Below are 12,087 nucleotides of genomic sequence, written 5' to 3'. Positions count from 1 at the left end.
TGGTAGGTATACCAGGCTTCATACTAAAATGTCCCATGCTCTTTAAGTCAGAAAACTGATAATAAAAAACGTAAATGTAAAAAAATATGTTTGTTTTTCGGAAAAAAAAGGCTTCTTTCACAGAATTTATAAATGGCAAATTTTGTATAACATGCAAATGAACCAATCGTTATTAACATCTTAGCATTAATTTCTCTCATCTAGTGATCTTTCCTTAAGGTGGATGTTCCGACCGTCCCTCCATACATTTTTGATTACCTCTAAACACTTAACACAGACACTATTTCTTTAAAACTAATCATTTTATCACTTCTCTATAATGAAATGTGTGCGCGTTCGACCTTTTTAATCAATAATTTACAATATTTACTTAGAAAAACAACAGTAAAATACCGGAAAAATTTGACACTTCTACAGTAGTGTGCGTGACTTTTGCCAAGCGAAACACGACATAAAGCACGACATCTAGCGCATAGACTATATACTTATTACAGATCTAGCGCGTCAATGTCTAAACGAAAGGCGATGTTTAGACATAAGACGCGCTAGATGTCGTGCATTCGCGTTCGTTATCTTATACATAATGAGCATAATTCTAATAAATCAAAGTTCTGTGTAAAAATTGAGTAATTTCATTTCCAATCGTTCAAAGAAAATAACAATAAAATAAAATAAAACTAATGACCTTAGAAACTATGTTTTTTTTTGTAAACAATTTATTACTCATTATTGTTCGTCCGTCGTAGGTCTGTAAACTGTATTGTACCACAATTGTACACTGAAGGTAAATGGTACTGTAGGTACTTTAGTTCGGCGTCGTCGTCGGCTTGATATAAATTACATTCTTGATTTCATTGACACGCGCTATGATTTGCGCGCGGAATTTCTTGTGTTGTGAATTTATTTTTGTATGCTATGCATTTTAATTGATTCAAATTGCAATGTTTCTCTAGTATGCATTTGAGACTATATTGTAAATTGTAATAATTGATCGTGGGTATAGTAATTAATTATTCTAATAACGCAATTAGTAATATATATGTATTTTCGGTGGGATTCAAAACAAAAAATTGGCCCGTGATTTTTATGAAATTTCACCACATTGCAAATCACATCAATCATAGTTCATACACATGTATGACGAAAGTGATTAGTATTGTGGCTAACATTGACTCATCAGTTCATCACTGAAACCAGTGATAAATCAGTACCTATATCATATTGTGTTTGAATATTTTTAAACAATGATATAAGTATACAATTATTATAAATCGGTAAACTATCAAAGTAATCACAAACTTGCAAACATTGGTAAAATGTCCAGTAGTTTATGAGCCTATTCATTACAATCAAACAAACAAACAAAGTTTTCCTCTTTATAATATTAGTGTAGACAAACACTATGAATACGATCACGAATGCAAATTCGGGGATTTTCTAATTATTGCTAAATAATAATTGAATTCGTTTTGAAATACTCTATAATTTTTAGTGTATAAATATTAAATAGACATTTATAATGTGGTGCTCATTTTTTTTGTACTGCTAACGCTATTGTAGGTACCTATTTTCGTTGTTTTATTTCAAGTGAACACGGCCATACAATTTTGTCACGAGCCGCCTATGATTGTAGGTACTTTTGTTAGGCTCCTTCGTCGTCCGCGTCGCGTCGGCTCGAAAGTTCTTGATTTCATTGTCACGCGCTATGATTTGCGCGCGGATTTTCTTGTGTTGTGAATTTATTTTTGTATTATTATTATTTTTTATTTTTTTTTTATTTTATTGATTCAAATAAAATATTTCACTAGTATGCATTTGAGACTATATTGTATTATGTATAATTTATCGTAGGTATAGTTATTCTTATAACGCAGTTATATTTTCGGTGGGACAATTTGACCCGTGATTTTTCTGAAATATCACCACGTTGCAAATCACATCAATCATACACACGTATGACGAAAGTATAGTGGCTAACATTGACTCATCAGTTCATCACTGAAACCAGTGATAAATCAGTATATCATATTTTATTGTGTTTGAATATTTTTTAAACAACGATATATACAATATTATTATAAATCGGTAAACTACCAAAGTACTTCCGAATTTTCAGACAGACAAACAAGTAGTTTGAACACGCAGTTTTCTTATACTAGTAGCAAAAATCAAAACCATAATATTATGTTTACCTACTATATTTTACTAAAAGTCGAGTGCGTCGAAATCGTAAATAATAATATAATGTTTTTCACCTTCCTGGTTATTTTCCCATAGTAAATAGTGTTTTAGGTTTGTTGTTGTAGGTAGGAATAATAATAATTATTCTTACTTGTTGGTTATGAAATGTATATAATTGAAATAATTTACTTTTACAAATCATTAGTGATATTAGTTTTGAGTGAAAATGCTTGGATCAGCATAATATTATATGGTACTTCAAATACATGTTTTGATAAAAAAACAATAGTGTAATAAAATAAAACTGCGTTTTATTGTAATCAATGTTGACAGTTTTAAATTCCAAAATTATTGATCAATAAAATAGTTTACACCAACAAATATAACTTTTATTTTTATAACCATCGTTCATAATATAAACCGTAGCAGGTGGCGTTTTGAAGTTCTGTCTACTCATACAGAAAAATGGAAAACTTGTTTTTTTTGTAAACAATTTATTACTCATTATTGTTGTTTGGCTGTGTGTTTGGCAACTCGAAGCGTGGTCGTCCGTCGTAGGTACTTTTGTTCGGCGTCGCGTCGTCGCTCGTCCGCGTCGGCTTGATATAAAACATTCTTGATTTCATTGACACGCGCTATGATTTGCGCGCGGAATTTCTTGTGTTGTGAATTTATTTTTGTATGCTATGCATTTTAATTGAATCAAATTGCAATATTTCTCTAGTATGCATTTGAGACTATATTGTAATAATTGATCGTGGGTAGGTATAGTAATTAATTATTCTAATAACGCAATTATATTTTCGGTGGGATTCAAAACAAAAAATTGGCCCGTGATTTTTATGAAATTTCACCACATTGCAAATTATATATTATACAATTACAATTACAATTATTATAAATCGGTAAACTATCAAAGTAATCACAAACTTGCAAAATATGCTTTTCCGAATTTTCAGACAGACACACAATTTTATTAGTTTGTTTTAGCAAAGTAGGTACCTATACCTATACGCTTACGTCGCGCGTCGCGTCGCGTCGTCGAAAACGGTGCGCCCAGAAACAAACATACCTACCTAATTCAGTTACAATCCTTTTTTTGTTCCGTAATATATTGTATTCTAATACGATTTTTTTTATTCGTCGGCCAGTTCTACTAGGTATAAAAAGATAAAATTGAAATATAATAATTATTGTAGCGACAGCTATATGTTACTATGTTTTCGTAAATATGTTTTTCACCTTCCTGGTTATTTTCACATAATCTTATATATATATAAATGAATCGCAAAATGTGTTGGTAAGCGCATAACTCGAGAACGGCTGAACCGATTTCGATAATTCTTTTTTTATTATATTCCTTGAAGTACGAGGATGGTTCTTATGTAGAGAAAACGTAAACATGTACCACGGGCGAAGCCGGGGCGGACCGCTAGTCTAATATAAAAATGAATCGCAAAATGTGTTGGTAAGCGCATAACTCGAGAACGGCTGAACCGATTTCGATAATTCTTTTTTTATTATATTCCTTGAAGTACGAGGATGGTTCTTACTTCTTATGGAGAGAAAACGTAAACATGTACCACGGGCGAAGCCGGGGCGGACCGCTAGTAAATAATAAAATAATAAATAGTGTATTAGATTTGTTATTGTATCTTGTATACCTACGAATAATTATTCTTACGTCTTGTTGGGAAATGTTCAAATACCTACATATTGAAATAATTTACTGTTACAAATCATTAGTGTTATTAGGTAGTTTTGAGTGAATAGGCATGGATCAGAAATTCAGAATATAATATGCTACTAACTACTCAAATACATACACGCCAAACTTGTTTTACATTCACGCCATCTAGAGTTCAATCTTTATCATTTTTGTATACGTCTGTGTGTGTAAACGACCCTGTATGCAATGACAGATGTTAAAACGCATGGTTTTACCGAATTGGGTGGATTTTAAGGCAATGATATGACATATTTAAATAAAATATAATATTCAGTAATCGCCATGACTATTCCTACGACCTTAATCTTTTCCAATTACGCAAAAACTCAAATAAACTAGAAATGTAGAATTCAGCGCCATCTAGCGGGACATTGGCTGGGAACAGATCGTAGCAATCACCTTAACAATAACAAGAAAATCGTGTGTGAAAAAACTAGTACATCAAAAACAATCTAGCACAGAAACTACACAATTTAGAAAATTCGTTAATATTGATACATATAGATATATAAAAGAAAGTCGTGTTAGTTACTCCACTTATAACTCAAGAACGGCTGAACCGATTTAGCTGAAAATTGGCAGGGAGGTAGTTTAGAGCCAGGAGAAGGACACAGGATACTAAATATGTACCACGGGCGAAGCCGGGGCGGACCACTAGTAAGTAATAAAATATATTATGCAAGTTAATGGTAAGACAACAAAATATATACCGTGGCGCAGTTCCATCCCGTCTATCCGTCCTGTAGGCCGCCAGCTGGGGGCTCGCGAGTACAGCCCGGGCCGCGTCCTGCCAGGCCATCGCGCGCTCCGTGACGCACTGTAGGGCTTCGCCCTCCGCGAGACGGACGGGTAGCTTTTGTAGCCACACCTGTTTGCGAGGTTTGGGTTATTATGGATACAAAATATCAACCAGAAATTTGAAATACTGATTCGTTACTAAAAGGGAAGATACTAAATCGTTTGATTCCAATTCCCTATTTATATTTATTTCTGTTCATCAGCTCTACATGAACAACTTACCCAAAAAACAATGATAATATAATATTTCGATTCCAAACCTTCTCGAATGGGTAACAGGCGACCGAATTAATTGAAAACATCCGTTTTCTAGCCAGATAATACATTTGGATTACAGATCTTCTCATGGTCTTAAAATAACTTACCAGCAGTGCCAGTATACGGTGTAAACGCGGACGTTTAGTGCGCGTGCAGTCTGAACACAGGAACTTTGCGTCCGCGCACGGGAACGGCAGTTCAACTCGTTCCGGTGATTCGTCACGTTCCTCGCGATCGTCACGTGATGTTGATATGCACGACGCTATAGGACAAAGATACATATAAATATGGGTTACATTGTAAACAAATGAAAAAGATAAGAACTTTACCCGAGTTGTTTCAACGATAATTCAATACATATTATTGTATTTTTAAAAAGAGGCAATAAATTCAAACACAAAATCTAGAAAATAGAGCATTTTTTCTCAGAAAATTATCGAATTTGTTACACATAAATATAGCAACTATTGCAAATTTTTTACACATAAATATAGACCAAAATACAAACGATTATCTTATTACAACGAAATGTGATTAAATTTAAAATTACTTGCCAAATTTCACCATTACATTTCATCTAAACAAACTTGAAACAGAAAATCATTGAAGTAGTTAATCTAAAAACAACCAATCAACCAAAACCCGCAAAATGCGGGTACTTCCACAAAAACTACACACACAAACGTACCATGAAACCAGTCCTTGCACAGTTCGCACTGCGTCATCAGCCCGTACTGTCGCTTCTGGCACGTGCAGAACGTCACACCGGCGGTTGGAGGGGAACGCACTTCTTTGCGCATGTTTTTAGCTCTGTAATCGTAATAAATATTTATTTATTTATAACACTTTATTGCTCAAACTAAATTGTGGCAAAAATAACATAATAACAAAAATAAAGGCATCGATTGTACAAGAGGCGACCCTATTGCTAAGCAGCAGACTCTACCATCAACCTGATGGGAAAGGAAATTTATTAATGGGGTAGTGCAAAAAAAAAATTACGTGAGTATCAAAAATACCTAACTACATAAATACTGAGGCTGGTTGCAGAGCTTGACCGACCATCAGTGCGTACGTCAGTCGCGCTTGTCATATGTATGGAAATTCATAAAACCTTTCATAGCTAGACCGACCATACGCACGCGTATTGTCATGCGCATTAGTGTCATAGTCATACAATTGTTGATGCGTATCGTCAGGACCGATGGTACGCACTGACGGTCGGTCAAGCTCTGCAACCAGCCTTAAAGAATTATAATACGAATATTGTGGGTCGTAAAGTATTAAGGTAAGTTATTAGAATGGGTCTGGTAAAATTATCATAAATAAGTCACCATTTTTACCGCATCGAATAGCAAACTCAACGAACTTTTTACAAAATGGCATCGTTAGTTAGTTCCGAATTTTTCCACAAGTTTTTGAAAACTCATTGCAAATGGTAAGGAAATAAAAGTGGTGGTTACTGAATTATGGTTAATTTATTTTCCCTACCAAGTATCCTATTACCTCAGCTCCTTGATAACGCTTGCGGTTCGTGCTGGTATACTATATATCTGTACGTTACATAGCTTACTCTACATGCTTGAATGGGCCAGTCTGGTGGGCGTGGTTATTGTTAACTACTTACTTGTGCGGGACCACTTTCTGATAGCTTATCGTCTTTAAGTACTCCATGTGACCTCCCGCTATCTAGACCTAACACCTTCCTTCTCCCCTCCCTCCTTAGTATAGGAGTTTCCACATACCTCAGCTCCTTGATAGCGGCTAGTTCTCTCAACTCCGCCTGTTTGAAAGCGGCCACAATCTCAGTGGGCGTGGCGTCTTCGCTAAAGTGTTTCAACAATGGCGGCTCTTCTGACGTGTCACGTGCTCGCTTGCGGCTCGTGCTCGTTGGCGTGCTTTCTGTGCGCGGTGATAGTGCTTCTAGAAGCGTGTACGGCCAGTTCTGGTGGAAAAATATTGGAATATTAATTATAGTTTTTAAAAGTAAAATATGCACGATTTTATTCAACAAAAAGTCATTCTACTGAAAGAATGTAGAAACAATAAATTAATTAATCATAAGTAAAAAAGAAACATTGTCTTTATTTAATTGAAGATGAAGCAAGTTGAAGCAATTTGTTAAGTTTATTTTTTATTACATTTTTAATTTATACCTTGTCATTAATTATAACTGCTCAGTATTTGAATGCATATACTGAGCAGTTTGAACGCATACATCACTTGTATACGCAGAAACATAAATATGTCAAAAATATAACACAAAAATACAGACTTGTAATCAACTAAGCTGCAACATTCACTTTCAAAAGCGCTGCGCCCTTTTATTAATAAGTTATTTAATATTTTTAGTTTAGAACAAAATTAAATAAATACCTTTTTCATAAACATCTCGGCAGCGCCGCGTTTCCACTCCTTAGCGGATTGCAGCGCGGCTGCAAGTTGATCTTTCTCGTATAACGATATGGGTATCTGCATGGCGCGTTTAACTAACGCTTCCACGCTGTGCATGTACGGGTACAGTTCTTTTGATTGCATTTCTTCCACCTATTGAAGTGTATAATATTAGTTGGAGGTTTATGTTAAGTTGTGTAGTGATAAAAAGGTAAATGTTATACAGACTGGCCCATAAATCTCATGATAAGTACGGATTATTTTTAACAAGATCAAAATCGGTAAAATTATTGTCACAAGATTTTTACTTAACCCTGCCACAAGAAAAACTTCATATTAAGTAGTTCTTACAGCAATACTTTTATCTAATAAAATTAAGTCTATTAATTAGGAAAGAAAACAGAAAAGAAAGTATAATGCCGATTATCTTTTAAATTGTAATGACAATTAAAATAAATAAATATTTTAACCGAACACAATTCCACACCACTTTTATATTCCCCGTTACATTAATTACCTTAGACAACCAATCCTTAGCGTGAGTGGCGGCAGTTTTGAGCGCGTGTTGCGATGGCAACGCCGCCTCTATATCATCGCCTTCCGCCAATAAAGCATCTAATTCCGCTAGTGTTGTGTGCGTCTTGTCGAAATCATCGATAGACTCCCTCCCTTTGGGCGGGGTTGTATCGATAAGGACTGCTTTGGCGCGACGCTCCCAGTCTTCTACTTGCACTGTGATAAATAAAAAGAACTATTGTAATTCTATAATTTATATGTACTAAAAGAGAATAATATTTAGAGTTAGACAATGTTTAGAGTAAACATATAGTTAGCGGAATAGGCAATAGGGGACGTATTCGGCCTTCATGGAGGTGAAAGATGGAAAAGGGATTGCTGGCCAGTTAGCGAGGACGGTGGATATATGTCAGGCACCGCGTTCGATTTCGCTCTCTTGTTTTTCGACACCCGGATCGGATAGACGTCACCATTTTTCGCTTATTATAATTGTTAACATTTTAATATTAAAAATTGTGATTATTCTTTGAAAGTATTTTCTTTAAAATAAATAGCCGTCTAAAAGGCTAATTATATATTATGTTTACTGTTAGGTTCGTATTAATATTTGATCACAAGAAAGTATCATAAAAATCTTGCTACCATATACAATAGCTTTTACTTATGTTTTATCGACAATTTCAATCGACACCTACACAATCATAATATTCTATCTATTATCATGCATAGTGCATTGCTAAAAAAACATTCCTAAATCCAATTTTCGATATACTTTTACTTACATTTCAACTTATACAGCGTAGCGCGTTCCACCTCGACACGTCGATGCGGCACAACACTAGCCGCCTCTTGCAGCAGTTTGTCGATAATATCCGGCGTTAGTGATGCGCAATCGTCACGATGCTCCCGCGCAGACACGATGAACTTCTCTTGTTGGAGTCGAGCTTGTAGCGCGGGTAATTGAGGGAGTACTATGCATAGACGAGAGCCCAATTCTACCACCTAAAAATATATTTTTTTTTAATAATATGTACTGTTTTATATTAATTTGAGTGAAATCAGTATGTTAACAAGCTTATTTCTGATAATAGTCGGATTGTCAGAACAGGATTATCCTAATTTCTAAAGAATATCGCATCATTATATTCTAAATTGGGGGATGATGTTACTTGCGTCCGTGGGATATACCATCTAATCCTAGACCCACCCCACACGTGTCCCCTGGGTGGTGCCAATCAAGTAACAACGCCGAGTCTCAGGCGGCGGTTAACTATCCTGACGAGCGAAAGCTTGCAAGATGATGATAGGAAATGATCATCAGCCCGTAAACCCTTGGTCATGTCTCGGGGGAACGGTGGTCTTGGCTTAATCGCCTGGGCCAAGAGGTAGTCCTCCTCTATAAAAAAACCCCAATTCTAAGGTGGGATACGCGCCGATAGAATGAATGGCTGATGGGTTATCAGCTCCTAGCGCCAACCTCAATGGACCCGGCTAACATTGTTGTACAGTGCCTTCACACGGGAATGGGCGTTACCCTGTGTGTGACTTTCTAATCGACCCTACTCGTGGGAACAGAAATGGAATTGTCTCAAAAAAATACAAAAGCTACTGAATCCAATAAACCGCAAAATAAAACACTAACACAACAATTATTTCACCCAGCCTTGTTCAACAGGACTAGAACTCAATCTTTAACGAACCTAGACATCACCTCTCCATCCCAAACACAAGCACCTACTTGTGAAACCGAAAATGATGTATGGACGGAAGTCCCTATCAGAAAAAGACAGCGTGATAGTCCCGAAAACAATCCAACACAAAAACAAAAAAAACTTGACACCTACTGGCTAAGTCAAACTACTCCAACTTCTAACAGCTTCTCAGAATTGGATAAGGACATCCAAGAACCAACAAATAGTAAAGATATTGAAAAACCTGTCAAACCACCTCCGATATTTGTGGACAGAGTTAGCAATATAAAACCACTGCTTAAAATGTTAGATGACGTAGCAGAAAACAATTACGAGGTGAAAATCCTCCGGAATGAACAAGTCAGAATACAACCCAAAACTGCTGAATTATATACCAAAATAGTTAAGGAACTAAATGGAAAAAACACAGAATTTTACACATATAAACCTAAACAAGACAGATGTTTTAAAGTAGTGATTAAAAAACTTCACCCATCCACTGACCTGGAGGAAATAAAAACTGAACTGGAAGCATATGGGCACAGAGTACAAAATATCTGGAATGTCAAACAAAGAATTACCAAAAAGGCCTTGCCAATATTTTTCATAGAAATAGAAGCCAACAGCAATAATAAAAACATTTATGACCTAAAGAGCCTACTACATTGCCGGATCAAAATAGAACCACCTAGACCAAAGCGAGACATACCACAGTGCGCAAACTGCCAGCAATATGGACACACTAGGAAATATTGCTTCAGAAAACCAAAATGCATTAAATGTGCTGGTGATCATGCATCAAGTAACTGTGAACGCAAAGGAAGGTCGGACTCAGTTAAATGTATACTTTGTGAAGGAAACCATCCTGCAAACTACAAAGGATGCTCTGTTTACAAAGAACTTCAAAAAATAAGATACCCCCCGGAACCAATTAAACAAAGACACGTAGATAAGCGTAAAAGTAATCTGAACAAAGAAACGACAAACCATATTAAAGAATTTTCTGACAAGCTTACATATAGCCAAGCACTAACATCCAAAAATGAGGGTTCTCATTCACAACAAAATAATGAAAAGCAAATGACATCAGAGAAAACCACAGACATGAAGGAAATGATGAATACTATGACACAGCTCATGCAGCAATTGACTTCTATGACACACCTTCTAATGGAAATTATGACAAAATTATCACATTCAATGCCCTAAAAATTGCGATATGGAACGCTAATGGGCTCCCACACCACATCCTCGAAGTTGAGATGTTTCTAAAAATAAACAAAATTGATATCTTCCTATTATCTGAGACACACTTCACTAATAAAAACTACATTAATATACCAAACTATATTTACTACCAAACAATGCACCCAGATGGCACAGCTCATGGTGGTTCCGCAATCCTAATAAAAAATAACATCAGACACTACGAGACACATAAATATAGCACTCCTGAAATACAAGGGACAAGTGTAGTTGTTGAAGACTGGCGTGGTAATCTCACTGTCACTGCACTGTACTCTCCACCAAAACATAATTTAAAAAAAGAAGATTATATCCGCTTCTTCAGATCATTAGGACCCAGATTCATTGCAGGTGGGGACTACAACTCCAAGAATACTCTCTGGGGATCACGCTTAACCACTCCGAAAGGAAGACAGCTCCAGGCAGCCTTAAATGACCTTCAATTAGAAACGGTGTCTACCGGTGAACCAACTTACTGGCCAACAGACCCAAGAAAAATTCCAGATCTGGTAGACTTCTGTGTTATAAAGGGCATCCCATTAAATAACTGTAAATGCAAATCCTCTCTAGATCTGTCATCAGACCACAGTGTAGTACTAGTAGAAATATCTGAAAAAATTATTAGAACTGAACCTGCGACACGTCTGCATGGTAAAAATACTGATTGGGATATGTTTCGCAGAAGTGTAGAGTCCTGCATAAACCTCAAGCTATCGCTGAAAACCCAAGAAGACATAGAACAAGGTGTAGAACATTTTAATTACTGTGTTCAGAATGCAGCCTGGAGCAGCACTCCTGCTTCCAAAAGGTGTGACAAAGTGGACTGTCCAATGCCCATTCGCGAGCTGTTAGCGGAGAAGCGAAGAGCGCGTAAACTGTGGCAGCAAACCAGATACCCAAATGACAAAACACGTCTTAATAACATATCAGCCAAGCTCAAAAAACTTCTTCAAACTGCACGAGACGACGATATCGAAAGCCGCTTGCGTAATCTGGACGCCAAGGCTTCAAGTGACTATTCGCTCTAGAAAACCGTAAAGAAGATAAAAAGACCCATCAGTCACAAGCACCCTATTCGGAAAAAAGACGGCACATGGGCAAAGAGTGATCCAGAGAAGGGAGAAACCTTTGCGTCTCATCTAAAGGAAGTCTTTGTTCCAAATCCTTGCCAAAAAATTATGTCAACCGATATGAAGAATCGCCTTAAAAGCATTGATGATCCCTACCAGCTTGATCTCCCATTAAAGAAAATAAAAAAAGGTGAACTTATAGCGG

General features: G+C 36.3%; 1 protein-coding gene across 1 annotated transcript in view; it reads right to left on the bottom strand.

The window, feature by feature from the left end:
• LOC123703458 (lysine-specific demethylase lid-like) overlaps positions 1-12,087 on the bottom strand; it is a 36,495-nt gene that overhangs the window by 6,823 nt on the left and 17,585 nt on the right. The window contains exons 19-25 of the mRNA XM_045651451.1: positions 8,659-8,878; positions 7,878-8,092; positions 7,343-7,513; positions 6,712-6,911; positions 5,655-5,776; positions 5,074-5,228; positions 4,621-4,778 (exon numbers count right to left, since the gene is read on the bottom strand). Coding sequence (XP_045507407.1) covers positions 4,621-4,778; positions 5,074-5,228; positions 5,655-5,776; positions 6,712-6,911; positions 7,343-7,513; positions 7,878-8,092; positions 8,659-8,878 — 1,241 coding nt within the window. The remainder of the gene's footprint in view (positions 1-4,620; positions 4,779-5,073; positions 5,229-5,654; positions 5,777-6,711; positions 6,912-7,342; positions 7,514-7,877; positions 8,093-8,658; positions 8,879-12,087) is intronic.

This window comes from Colias croceus, chromosome 26, assembly GCF_905220415.1.
Source record: "Colias croceus chromosome 26, ilColCroc2.1".
Lineage (NCBI taxonomy): Eukaryota > Metazoa > Arthropoda > Insecta > Lepidoptera > Pieridae > Colias > Colias croceus.
This window is presented reverse-complemented; position numbering and strand designations above follow the sequence as displayed.